This window comes from Euprymna scolopes, chromosome 24 (assembly GCF_053919585.1).
Source record: "Euprymna scolopes isolate OS-2025 chromosome 24, ASM5391958v1, whole genome shotgun sequence".
Lineage (NCBI taxonomy): Eukaryota > Metazoa > Mollusca > Cephalopoda > Sepiida > Sepiolidae > Euprymna > Euprymna scolopes.
This window is the reverse complement of record NC_136505.1, coordinates 192,768-207,093: the sequence shown is the minus strand read 5'-3', so window position 1 is coordinate 207,093 and position 14,326 is coordinate 192,768. Positions and strand designations below refer to the sequence as shown.

Genomic DNA, 14,326 nt, shown 5'->3' with positions numbered 1-14,326 from the left:
CGCCAAAACTGGGAGGGGGGGCAGGTCAGTACTTTTTGACGGACCGTCTTTTTAAAAATCTACCAAAAATCAGGTAATTATCCGATCAATACGAAATTTTCAGCGATTATTAGGAGAAGAATGAACTTTATAACAGTGTACTTATTTTTCATAAACGATATATATATATATATATATATATTTTTGCATACAACCCCCCCTTGTTTTGAAGTGGGAACGAATATGCTTAAAATAATCATCTGAAACTGAACAAAACATATTGTGTTATTGTAAGGGACAAAATTATAGATTAAAAAAAACAAACTTGTTTGCATACCTTATTTTGACGTCTGAATATCAGAACTTCGATTGTGTTTAATTGTCCCGCTTTTGCGTTTTGAAGTGTGAAATTCGGTGAATATGTTAAGTAAAATAATTAATTTAAGTTAAGCAAAACAAAAAAAAATTTTTTTTAATATTTATACGAAAAAAGCCATTTTAAAATTTTTGATAAATAAATTAACAATTTTATTTTAGCGAGCCGAATAATGCATGACCATTATTAAACAGGGCATGCTTTGAATAATCGATACAAAAAAAAAATTCGATAAATATTGTGCCCTTTGTGTTAAAAATAGCATCATTTTTTCGATCCCGTTTGAAAACGTTTGCCGCCTTTCGACTACGGTGGACCAAACGCGCTGAAATAATTTTTTTTTATTCTGCTTTAAATTGCCCCCCCCCCATTTTGGGGAGCCTGGCCCCCACACACATACACATTAAAAACCAAACTCATACAAATGGTCACCCATCTGGTACTGGCCAGCCTCAGCTTAATAATACATTGAAATTTTCGTCACTGAAAAATAAGTTTTTTTGGCCTGTTTGGTCTTCCATAGTTTTCTTATCAAACGCAGACGTAAACAGAGTCGATCTAGACTACATCGACGCGAAATATCTGGTTACCTATATGAATAAGTGGAATTATTTGAAATTCAGGTACTTATATTATAATATTTTTGCATATTATCTTAGAAAATCCTCCTAAATATTAGTTAGACAATAAATAAATAAATTAATTATTTCAAAAACCTTTTTTTTTTTTTTTTAAATATTTAAGTACGTTTTTTGTGCAAGGCAAAAAAAATGTCAATTGTTAACTTTTTGGGAAAATTTAACATTTAAAATTTAATTAAAAATAGAAAAAGTTTTACATTATTCTGTTTTCTATATGATAAAATTCAGGGTTTTATCTTTCTGGAAAAAAAAAGTTACTCAGAAATAATGGATTTTAATAAATGTAATGTCGTTTTAAAAAACAACAACTTGATTTTGCGGCCATTTTTGGCGGTGCCTATAACAAGCACAATCTACTCGCCAGAATCACCTACACACCATCTGCAGAACGCTCCCAAGTGATCCAACGAGACTTCGTTCACTACAAAACGTCACGGCCACCATGATGGACTCTTTCTTTTGTTATCGACGTGTGCGATTCACAGGACAGACAGAAACGAGGACGTTTGTACGGTAAGCCATTTTCCCCACAGGAGGGGCACCAGATTTCTCGAGTTGCCCATATGTAATCACTTTAATAATGTAGAACTTCATTATTTTTCGGAAGGAGGGGTCTTTTTGGACTTGCAGACCAAATGAAGACTTACCATTAAAAAAGTTGATTTTTAGAGGTATTCAGGTGTTTCGAACGAATATCACATTTAAAATTGTCACTGACAATTATTTCTTATGATATTAAGACCTTCATGTTTTCCCTATAAATTCACTGGTCGCCATTTTGAACATTGTTGTCTACAAGTCAAACAAGTCAACCCGGCGTCATGTTCGAGTTTCAAAAAAGAATTTGAAGGTGGGATCAAAATTGAAGATGCCTGTCTGCACCAGGAAATTTTTTAAGATTGGGGGAACATTTTTATTTCTCGCTTTTTTAAGAGTGGGGATTGAAATTCCCTATTTTTCTTGGGCGGGATTCGCCTTTGAAGAGTCCCGTCCGCACAAGGTAAGTGTAGAAAAAATTTAGAGGGATTGGGGCGGGGGTCATAATTATTTTTCGCTTTTTTTAGTTCAGAGAATTCAAATCTGCTTTTTTTGCTCTCATTTATAATTTTATTTTGGAGAGAAGACAGGAGTCTCCAATGGCGTCCCTACCTTAAATTTTTTTATAACTTTAGCACGACGCCGGGTTGACTCGCTTAACTTGTAAACAACAATATTTAAAATGGCGACCAGTGAATTTATAGGGCAAAACCTCGGAAAATGAAGGTCTTAATATCATAAGAAAAGCTACTTGCCGACGACAATTTTAAATGTGATATTCGTTCGAAACAGATCTGAATGCCCTTAAAAATCAACTTTTTAATGGCAAGTCTTCATTTGGTCTGCCAGGGCACAAATGCCGGTGAGGAATTGAGCAATTTATATAATCTTATTTAGTTTATATCTATTTTATTTGTGTATGGGGGGGTGTAGATGTGTGTGTGTGTGTGTGTGTGTGTGTTCATTTCTTGGCAATTCGGAAGAATGAGCGACCCTAATCCCGACCATACCCATGTCAGATGAAAACCTTGATTTGAAGTACAAAATGTCCGGTTACCAAACCAGACTCCTTGTTCATAAAAGCTATACTGTTTTATTGTTTATTGTTTTCGAAAAATAGAATACGATGTAGTATTATAACATATATTACTTTAATAAATATTTTATTGATCTATTTATATTTATTAGAAAAATAGAGTACAATATTTTTTTTTTAGATATTGTTTTGGGGAGATAGAATACAACGTTATTTTAAATAGTTGGAATCTGTTTTAGTAGATAATCGATGAATTTATATAAAAAATTCTCTGATAACATAAATAATAATAAAATAGCATTTTCTGATACGGTGAAAATATTATGATAAATGTTCAACCATATAAGTGTTTTCTTATGTTGAACGTTTATAATGAAGGATTACTTAAGTCAGGATTTTGTGAGTATGGCACAAGGCTTGAAATTACTGATTTTTATTTTCATTATACGAGTGGCTTAAATAAATGTGGCTATTTTCTGAGAGAAACATAATTTATATAAGCGGCGACTACGTGTGTGTATGTTCGTATCATAAGAACAGTAGTTTGAAATACGAATATTTATAAGAAGGTTTGAGTCCTCACTAGATGTGGTAAATGTTCACAATGGGTACTGAAGTTCATTTGCGTCACGCGTAAAGTCATGACAGGGGTTTTACGTCATCTGGTTACAGAGTTTCTTCGAACGCATGTTGCACTTGAGAAATTAAAGAGAAAAATTGGTTTTTCTGTGGCATTCTTGGCGTTACTGTTTTACGTCCAAATAGACGGAGTCTGGCGTATGTGATAACCACGGACAGTAGTAATGGTTACTTGTGGAACTGCTTCCTGAACTGTTTAAATTTTGGCGGGTTAATCTTTATATACAGGCTTTCTCGAACGTTCCAGCCTGTTTACTGCATTTATACACGAGGGAGCGTAACATAGTTTCTTTTCTTTTATGTGTGCGCATGGTCGCATCACAACGTCATGTTCCTACGCATTTTTAATACACTTCAAAGCGATGATTGCTGTGAAATGTTTCTGCCTATCATTTATGCCGGCCTAATTTAGCGATAACTACAAGTATTATAAAAATATGTTCCTTAATTAAATATTTATTGCTTTTTTGGTGCTTACTCAGATTGACACTTATAGCGGCAGTTAAAAGTAAAGTCGACTTTAGTTAAGAGTCAGACTTCTTTGTTTACAAAATCATTAAGCAGTAGTGACGCTAGACAAATTTTAAGGTTGTAATGAAAGAGTGACCAACGAGAACAGAATAAGGCAGAGAGTGGAGTAACTGCTCAAGTGGGCTGTACAGGAAGTAGGAAAGGGAGATAATCAACGGATGCTGATGGGAGAGTTCATCGTATTTCACCACATTCTCCGCCGCTCAGGGAAAGTCCAGGTCAGTCAGCTTCTCAGGGACCAGGTCACTGCAGTAGTCTATTTCGGCTGAAATAGGAAACAAAGAGAAAAGATAAAAAGAGTTCAAGGTTGGTAATTTTTATCTAGGTACCGAGGTTTCCGACGAACTCTAGAGGAGCGTCGCGGATTGGTTGCATCATATAGGATCGGAGAGGGCCTCGAATTATCGTCTTGGAAGGTTGATTGAGGACAAGGAGGAGCGAGATTCTTTACGATAGAGTTAGCGGTGTCAGTAGGGTTTACCATAGAAAGGTATTCAGGTTCCTCGAGTGTCGAAGGGGGTATGTTGGGTTGGTCATTTGGCAGAGCACATAGTGGGTCAGCAATGGTGGAATCTAATTCCAGAAGTGGCTGGGAATGAATTGCTTCTTCTGCTAAGGGAGCAATATGACGAAGAGATACAGTAGTTTCTCTTCCATTATTAAGTCGTACGTGGGCATAGTTCGGATTCACATCCAGGATCTCCACTGTTTCCACCGAGGGCTCATATTTACTACCGAGCACGTGTCACTTCAGTAGAACAGATTTAGATTTTGTCATCCATGTCGGTATAGATTCCCCTGTAGACGATTTTCTTGGGAAGGTAAACATGCGTTCGTGATTAGTAGCAGTGGAGAGCAACGAACGTATACAATGGAGGGCCACGTCTAGAACTTTTTCCCAACTACTAACATGAAGATTATTTGACCGCAGTGCTAAGTTCACGAGTTGCCAGATAATTCCATTGTATCTTTCCACTTGACCATTACCTTGAGGATTGAAGGCGGTAGTTCTGCTCGTGGCAATTCGCCGGGAATTTAGGAATTCCTTTAGTTCATCCGACATGAAGGCCGTGCCCCGGTCAGAGTGCACAAAAGATGGATTTCCAAAAACGGAGAATACATTGGCCAAATGCTTCTTTACCGTAGCCGCTAAGACGTCTGACAAATGGGAAACGAGAATATTCATCCACAACGGTCAGTATGTACCTGTTACGAGAGCTGGAAGGTAGAGGTCCTTTGAAATCCATACTTAGTCTCTCGAACGGTTTGCTCGCCTTTATGAGGGGTTGGGAGGACACTTTAATAAATCTTGGTTTTATCTCGGAACACACCTGGCAAGACCTAGTCATAGCCCTTATGTCTTTCACCGAGTAGGGCAAGTTTTTACTTCGAATGAAATGCAGCATTCGGGTCACTCCAGGGTGACATAAGCTCCTGTGTAGATCGAACAATTTGTTATTCATTTTTGCGGATGAACAAATTCGAGACAGTGCATCGGCGGCCGTGTTTTGTTTTCCGGGGCGATACACTATATCGTAGCTGAAGCAATCAAGTTCTAATTTCCACATAGTAATCTTCTCATTTTTTATTTTGCTTTTACCTTTAGGGTTTAGCATGAAGGAGACAGATTTTTGGTCGGTGATGAGCTTGAAATGCTTCCCGAGTAGCAAGTGTCGCCATTTTCTGATCGCTTCTACAATGGCATAGGCTTCTTTTTTCACAGCGGAATGCTTTTGTTCTGTAGGCGTTAGGGTTCTTGAAAAGAAAGCCGCGGGCCGACCGTTTTGGGTTAGTGAAGCAGAAATAGCATGTTCGGAAGCATCCGTTTCAATTTCAAGGGGGGAGTCCAAGTCTATACTAGTCAGCGAGGATTTGGCAATTTCTTTTTTTAGGTGGAAGAAAGCATCCGACTGTCTCTCAGAGAGGGGAAAACTAGTTACTCTAGTCAGGGGATGTAATTTCTCAGAAAAATTGGATATCCACCTTGAATAGTGGGAGAACATTCCCATCGCTCGACGGAGGGAAGAGAGGCTTTTTGGTACTGGTAGGTCCATCAATCCTTTAAGTCTGTCAGGGTCGGGTTTTACTGACCCTTTACTTATGCTATACCCAAGCAAATTCACGGAGCCGAGTGAATAGTAGCATTTACTTGCATTCAAAGTTAAGCCATACTTTGCCACACTATCCAGGAATCCTTTCAGATTGTTGTCATGGTCCGTCTAGTTTCGTCCACATATAGTGACATTATCAATATAAGCGTAAGTACCTAGAAGGTTTTTATGCTTTATCATGTCATCCATCACTCGCTGGAAACTCGCCACACCATTGGTCACTCCGAAAGGGATTCGACGAAACTGATACAGGGACCCAGCAGCTTCAAAAGCTGTATATTTCCGCTCTTCGGGTTTTATCGCGACTTGATGATAAGCACTTGTCAGGTCTATTTTGCTAAATACTTGGTAGCTGGCAATCTCGTTCACCATGTCCTCTATCCGCGGAAGGGGGTAAGCATCCAATAATGTAAAGCGGTTTATTGTCTGCGAATAGTCGACGATGAGTCTTTTCTTGTGATTTTCAGGCGATATTACTAGTGTTTGGGCTCGCCAAGGGGATTGCGAGGGTTCTATAATGCCTTCTTTCAGCATACGTTTTACTTCTGACTGAATGAATTTCGAGTCAGGTAGGCTATGTCTTCTGGATTTTATAGCTACCGGACGGCAATCTGAGGGATAGCCAATATTGTTCATAGCAGTCAGTCCACAGTTCTCGTTGGTCACTCTTTCATTACAATTTATTGAACTAAATCCTCTCCTCACTATGGAGAAATATTTAAAACCAGAACGGCTACATCTAGATCCTAGCCAACCCGACGCCGCAGATATCTGGACACATTGGAAAAAATCATTTGCCATCTTTCTCGATGCTGCTGGTGAAACTCAACAAACTCCTCTGACTGACAGGCTTAAATTCAGCCTCCTCGTTAATCTCGTCTCTCCAACTATCTTCAAAAATATTTCTGACTTGGACTGTTTTAATTCTGCGATGGACATACTGGACACCATTTTTATACAGCCTAAAAATAGCATTTTTTGTAGGCATCTTTTGGCCACACGCCGTCAACAAACGGACGAAAGCATCGACCAATATTTACAGTCGTTAAAAACCCTTGCCAAGGATTGTGAATTTCGTGCAGTCTCGGAGACGCAAGCAAGAGATGAATACATTCGAGACGCATTTATAAATGGAATTTCATCAAACTATAATCGACAAAGACTCTTAGAAAATGGGTCGCTGGACTTAAAAGCCGCTTACAACCAGGCACTCGTTATGGAAACGGCTCAGAAACAATTAGCGTCCTATTCTCGAACGAATGCCGTAAGCGCGTCTACCCGAGCCGAGGAAACAAACGTCACCGCGCACTCCACACCCGAACGGATAGTAGCCGCTGTCGCACGCTGTTACTTTTGTGGAAGAGGGAAGCACAACAGATCTGAGTGTCCCGCGCGAAACGCCATCTGTAAGAACTGTAACAAAAAAGGGTATTCCGCACATGTTTGCAAGTCATCCGCCGTCGTTGCCGCCGCTGCTATCAACCCCGGTAAGTCTATTATCGCTTCTCTCTCTACTCATAATTTTTCGGAAAGCCTGTCTCGTTCGACATTATGTGGGAGAATAAGGGGTAAAACAGTAAAATTACTCATAGACACCGGTAGCACTGAAAACTTTATACACCCAGACCAAGTTAAGAAGCTGGGGCTCGCTATCTCGCCAAGTACTGAACGAATCTACATGGCTAGCAGTTCCCATTCATCCAGTACCTTAGGACATTGTATAGTATCCCTCCATTTGAAAGATAGAGAATACCATAAGGTGAGGCTTTCTGTTATGCCAGACTTGTGCTGCGATGTCATTCTCGGGCATGATTTTCTATGTCGACTTTCTTCAATAGAAATACCTTTTGGGGGATCACTTACTCCCCTTACTGTGTGTGGACTGACTGCTATGAACAATATTGGCTATCCCCCCCTCCCTTTACCCTGATTCCTCTTTTTTCGAGAGTCTCCTCGTGGTACGCACACTTCTCTTATGGACTCCTCATGTGAGGATTTAGTTCCATAAATTGTAATGAAAGAGTGACCAACGAGAACAGAATAAGCCAAAGAGTGGAGTAACTGCTCAAGTGAGCTGTACAGGAAGTAGGAAAGGGAGATAATCAACGGATGCTGACGGGAGAGTTCATCTGATTTCACCACAAAGGTATATATGACCAACACTGCATATAATGTAGCATTTTTTAACTAAATATAAAAATAAACGTTTTATGCAAACGGCCTTTATTTGAACTTTTTGAAACCGCCTATAAACAAAAGGTTTTCTTTTCTCTTCCCTTTCTTGATTCCGTCATGCGATAACATAGACAGAGGCACCGTCACTTGTGTAAATTATGTCTTCATAAATGTCGCCACATTCCACCCTTGGTTTCATCATCACAAATAGTGCAGGTGGGTGCAAGCCTGTTTATTCATGTGCTCCTGTGGAGTGGGGGAGCAGCCATTTCCTCCACGGGAGAATTACGTATAATATTATTTTCGGGTGGTCTATTATCATTGTCATCGTTGTCAGGCTGTATATCATCGTCGTTAGGGATTTCCGAGCTGTCAGTGTCGGAAGAATCATTTATCGATACTGACCTTAACCTGTTCAATTGTTTGCTTTCTTCTGACGAGCCACTAGTAATATCAGGTGGTATGCGAGCTCCTGGATAAGAGTGCAAATTCCTTATATGGTAAGGGATTACTGTCGATTTCCAGTCACCCGACCTATCCTGGGCTTGCTCGTACATTTGCTTTGAAGGATTCTAACCTTAACAACATCTCCTATTTGGTACTGCCGCTGGGCATCTTGCGGGTCAGAGCTGATCATAGAGTCCACACTTTATATACAGACTCTGTAGGTGTATATAACATCGTAGATGCGGAAACACTGTCTTTTAGTGTGACATTATACCAGTAAACCGCTTCTGATATGGAACATTGTTTCTTAGCCATAATGGTTTTCACACTTCTGCAATTTCTATTAACTACACCATTTCCTCCTGGTTTGTAGGCACACCGCAACCAAAGATACCTACCACAATCTTACAGGAACTGCCAAAAATTTTAGTTGTATGCCAATTGGTTTAATCACGGGTTGCTCCCCTCTGCAACAAGTATTTCAATTTGGTTCGACTCGCTCGCAAAATATGGACTTTAACTGGTGTACAAGGTTTGGTGAATCTTGCCGACGTAGGGACTTCCATATCACAAATTGCAAAGGACCACAATTAATGAGTGAATGATAGTGGTCACTGCTCCAATGTCCACACCCAACCTGTTCTAACTGTCCCTCATATTAATGCTCCCGATGCACCAGTGTACACGTGCAGGATCCATAGACTGACACGTCTCGCATGCTTTATCCACTATCCGTACATCATTTTTCAACACGGATTCTTCCATTTAGCAAAGTAAAAAGTGCGTTTTATGCCCGGGTATCCACTCTGACGATGAATGTGTGTCATTTGCTTTATGTTTTACTGATGTGCAGTGACAATGCAGGTATGTTGAATGGGCTTAACTTCAGTATTAACTTTACTGAGCTAGTGCTGTGGTTCCTAACATGTCAGCTTTATTGTCGCCTGACTTTACTAGTGTCACATCTACTGTGAGCCATACTCTGTAATCAAGCCCATAAGCATGCCAAGCCATCTTTGTAGCAGCATTTGATGCTGGATGCTTTAGTGGTGAATCGTGACTGTCAGAGCGTGAGTTACTCATCAGTAAACCTAAGCTGAATCTGTCTTGATATGTAGAATCTTCGCCTGCCACTGGAGCGCCAGGTTAACTCTTTTAAACATTACATCCAATTCTGCAAAGTTAATGTATTGCATATTATTCGCTGAGCGCAACCATCTCACGTCCTTGATGACCGATCTGTTGGCCTTTTACATGACCCAAGTGGTAAGTGAGTTTGCATTCACCCAAAGCGTAATTTCACTTCCATTCACACACTAATCACCTTGCATAGGATCATCCTGATGTATCCTGTTTAGCGTTTCCATCAATATACTCCTGAGAGACGGTTCATGACTTTCATCATCTCAGCCAGTGATAATTTGTTGGTGCAATGTTTTATGTATGCTGTAGCTACATGGAGCCTTCCACAAATAGTAAAATGACCAATCAGTTTTCCACATAATGAAAAAATTGTTTGGCTTGTCACGACTGGGGGAGATTCTGGAGCATCTCTTCGTATCCATTTTAATCTATCGCAATCACAATGAACACACAATCCAAGTGCTCCTTCTTGAAGTTGCTTAGGAGACTTATAAGCCAGTCCGAATTTTTCCAAACAGTTCTCCACTCGATCCCAAGATACGAGACGCAAATTGAAAAACGCTGTTGATGTCTGGTAACCTGGCTCGTTGCATAGACGTATCCTGGGTAATTATTGCATTTATAATTGAGCACATTATTATTTGTGGAACATTCAGGTCAAACCCAAATCATCTGAGGCAATATCTTTGCTCCTTTAGCATCACCGTCTAAAAGGACCACAGTGATTTGTGTATGTGCACCTAAAGATGGGCCTTGTTCACGTCCAATATGGCAACATCAGTACTTTCATGCCCCTATTCTCGCAATTTCTGTGCACATACATCTGTATTTGCTGTAAATGCGTCGACAAAGTCATTGCGCTCTCTGTAATCCTTCACGGGTTTCACTTAGTTTTTATTCGTTTACACTGTTGATGTAATTAAGGCTTTAGCGGGATCTAGCTCTTTGAAACAAAAATGTAGTAGGCAAAAAAAAAAAATATTCTGTCAGCAACAGTACAACTTCAAAATAGTCAATATCGCCCACCTCCAGAAGAGAGGGAATTCCTGTCCGTGATAACCGTGGTAAAAGAAGACACACTCCAATCGCCAGAAACACCCACACACACAGTTTGCAGGACACTGCCGACTCGTCTCTAGCCTCCTGCTTTTATAGTGGCCGGGAATTATCCATTTGCATAATCACATGAGAAAGAAACGTGATTTTCCGAGAGTTGCATGGGGTAAACGCTAATAAAAACCCCTGGACGCCATCTTGGAATTCTCTTTTCCCCCCAACCGGGGACACAACAGACATACCCGAGGTAAGCTCTTTTTCCCCTCATTTCTGTTATTGCTACTTCTGCTACACTCCCCCCTGATCTCATGATCACAAACGGGGCAGGGGGGCAGTCGTCTTTGTCTGGTACTTCTCCGAAGAACCGGAGGCAGCACTTCCTCCCTGCCATCCTCCTCATCGCCATTATTGCCACCAGTCTGCTCCATAGGCGGTGTTTCACAATCAGGGCAGGGGGGCAGTATTCGTCTCTGTCGGGTACTCCTTCGTAGAGGCAAGACGGGTGGTCCTTCCTCCGCTTCTTCAGTATGTACATTATATAGCTCAAAATCCTCTCCGTCGTCCTGCATCATACTCTCTGTCTTTTCAGAAGACATCATACTGTCTGAGTCTCCCTCTTCCTCCGATGTAACAACATAAGGGCGAGAGCGCAAATCCTTCATGTGACGAGGCACATCATCCACCAAAATCGATTGAGGGCTGATCACCTTGGTCACCTCACCCTTGCCGAACCTCGTGGTACATCGATTTTGCGGTCTTTTGACCCATACGCGATCTCCAACCTGGTAAAAGCTGTTCTTGGGACCTGGGGACGCAGTTGCGAGATTGGTCTCCTTTACTCGAATTTCGTATTGATAAATCCTGTTGGCAGGCGCAGTGGAGGGAGATGTGTCGTCTCTTGGTGTGATGTTATACCAGTAGACAGCCTCCTGTATGGGACAACACATTCTAGCCGCTATTCGTTTCACTGTACAGTGACATCGCTCCACTATGCCATTCCCGGCTGGAGCGTATGCACAACGGAATCGCAAGTGAACTCCCCATTTACGTGCAAATGCTTGGAACATATTACTGCAGAAAGCTGTGTCATTGTCTAAAAGGAGTTCATGCGGCGCACCACGCTCGAGGAACACTGTCTCCAACTGATGAATCACGCTTGCCGAGTCCTGCCTTGCCAATTTCCTCCAAATGGAGAAATGCGATGGACCACAGTCTGTTAAAGTTAAAAAATGGAAGGTGCCATAATGCGTGATATCCATTCCAATTCTCTGCCAATTCTCGTTAACTTCCAGCTTTCCCTTTTCCCACCTGACTGGCGCTGGGTCAATGGACTGACATTCCTCGCATTTCTGTATGACCGTTCTGATAGTTGCTTTTGTCGTGGTTGGACATCTTCTCCTGACAAAGTAGGTAGTGCGTCGCACCCCCGGATGTCCACTATCTTTGTGAATTGCCATGATTTGACTCTCATCCAGCTCGTCTGTGTGGACCATGCCTATCACTGGGTCAAGACCGTTTTTCTTTTTTATTGCCTCAAATCACCGCTGTGGCACTCGTGTCAGTCGGTCAGCAATGTTTCGTGCTGATGGAACCAGCGTCACATCCACTGTCAACCCGTACTCTTTCACGAGCTCCTTAAGAGTGCTTAATCGCCTCCTAATAAGCATCTTGCTTGCTGCTTTGGTGCGTACTCGCGCCTTTCCAGTTAGCGTGTCCGAGACCCAATGGTATACGCAAACAGAATCTGTCTTTATGTGTAGCACCTTGCTCTGCCACTGGAGAGCCAAATTGATGCCCTTCAATACGGCATCCAGTTCAGCCAAGTTGATATGTTGAGAATCATCTTCAGGTCGCAGCCAACATGCATCTTCCAACACAGTTTCACACATCTCCAAGGCTGCCCCAATTGCTAGGGAGCTAGCATCGACCCATACATTCAACTCTTTGCCGTCCACACACCAATTTCCCTGTGCCGGATCGTTCTGCTGCGCAGATTTTAAGGTTTCGAACATCATACGATATAGTACGGCGTCCCTTGCTTCATCATCCAAGCCCTTCGTTACCGAACTTACTCTCCTTCTGAGTATTCCGCAAGCCACACGAAGCCAACCGCACACCGGAAAGTGCCAGACAAGTCGACCACACAGGGAAAAGATTGTTCGCTGCGTAACAATACTGGGAGCCTCCGGAATTGCATTTCCTCGCTTCCACCGCAGTTCATTGCGTTCCATCCTGACTTCCAATCCCAGCACCCGTGCCCCGTCCTTCAACTGCTCCGGGTTCTTGCACTCCAACCCGAACTGCGCGAGGTGTTCTCTCACATGGGTCGCGGGCACCACGTCTTCATTGACAAAAATGTCATCAATGTAAGCAGATGCTGCGCGGCTTATAACTTCTTCCTGAGATAGTACTTCGCTGACAATTGCTCTTATTATCAAGGGAGCCACATTCAAACCAAACCCCAGACGGGTCAGACAGTATTTTTTCCCATCGATTTCCACAGTCTGGTATGGCCACAGTGTCTCATGGACCCGGACTTGTAAGTATGCTCTTCTGAGGTCCAGTAGAGACACGTTAGCACCTTTTTGTCTCCACTCACGCAGCTTAGCCGCACAAACATCTGCGTTGGCCGTAAATGCGTCTACATAATGATTTAGCTCCCGGTAGTCCATCACCGGGCGCACTTTGGCTTTGTTCTGCTGTATCACAGCCATCAGGGGAATTAGACCTTTGGGGGTCCCAATTTATCCTCTGGGTATGGCACGAGCCAATCATTATCTATCCAGGTGTGGAGATCCTGCGTGTATTCTTCACGAATTTCTGCTGGCACTGGGTACTCTGACACTCGATTATGCAGCCTTTCAGGGGGGTGGTCCACAGACCATTTCCACGATGCGGTCCACGTTCGGTTTTGATGGTCAAAGGTAGCAGTGAAATCTGGTTCATCGATAGAAATGGCTGCGCATTTAATACTTTTCCTGGCGCCCAGCCGCACTGATCCTGTAGGCTTGACAACGACACCTCCTAGAGCTTTTATGGCGTCTATCCCTAGAAGCAAGTCAAATCCCAGTGGCTTGCCATGCACCACCAACACATCGACTCTGGCAGACACACCTTCATCAGTGGATACAGAGACCGTTCCAATACCGCAGCACGCATGGGACATTCCACCAATTGTGTTGACATTTACGTTTGTTTTTCTCCAAGACCGGCACCGGTCTGCATGTAAAATTGTCCTGGAGCATCCTGTATCAATAAGCGCCAAACATCGCGTCCCGTCAACATGGATGCTTATCGTCGTGTTCACATCTTGGTTGGGAAGGAGACTGGCGCTTATGCGTCCTACCCTTGCTCGTTTCCCGAGCAGTTCTGAGCCCAGTGTCCACTCTCACCGCAACGGTAACACCGTGTTCCACGTTTTCGACAGTCCCTTGCAAGGTGGCCTTTAACATTGCATTTGAAACAGGTCACGTTAACAGGATTATTCTGGGCCCTGTTGTTGGGTGAGCGTGTGGCCGCAACCACATTCTGATTTTGTTCGCCAGTTGTCGTCAAAATTCTCGCTCTCGACATTAGCTCCCCCATGGTCAGGGCTTTGATGTTCGGCACCTGTTGAAGAGCAATTGAGATGGTGTCAGGGAATCCAGTGACAAAA

The 14,326-nt window shown here is 42.3% G+C and overlaps 1 protein-coding gene across 1 annotated transcript; it reads left to right on the top strand.

Annotated features, from left to right (window-relative positions):
- Positions 1-6,556: 6,556 nt before the first annotated feature.
- Positions 6,557-8,922, top strand: LOC145246442 (uncharacterized). Its single transcript, XM_080108063.1, has 2 exons — positions 6,557-7,337; positions 8,846-8,922. Exons 1-2 carry the CDS (start codon positions 6,557-6,559, stop codon positions 8,920-8,922), a joined length of 858 nt encoding a protein of 285 aa, XP_079964189.1.
- Positions 8,923-14,326: the final 5,404 nt, after the last annotated feature.

Excerpts from the sequence above, each read along its gene's own strand:
- LOC145246442 (XM_080108063.1), top strand. The coding sequence starts at position 6,557 with ATGGAGAAATATTTAAAACCAGAACGGCTACATCTAGATCCTAGCCAA. Across the intron at positions 7,338-8,845 it reads CGCCGCTGCTATCAACCCCG|GCACACCGCAACCAAAGATA; the intron begins GTAAGTCTATTA and ends CCTGGTTTGTAG.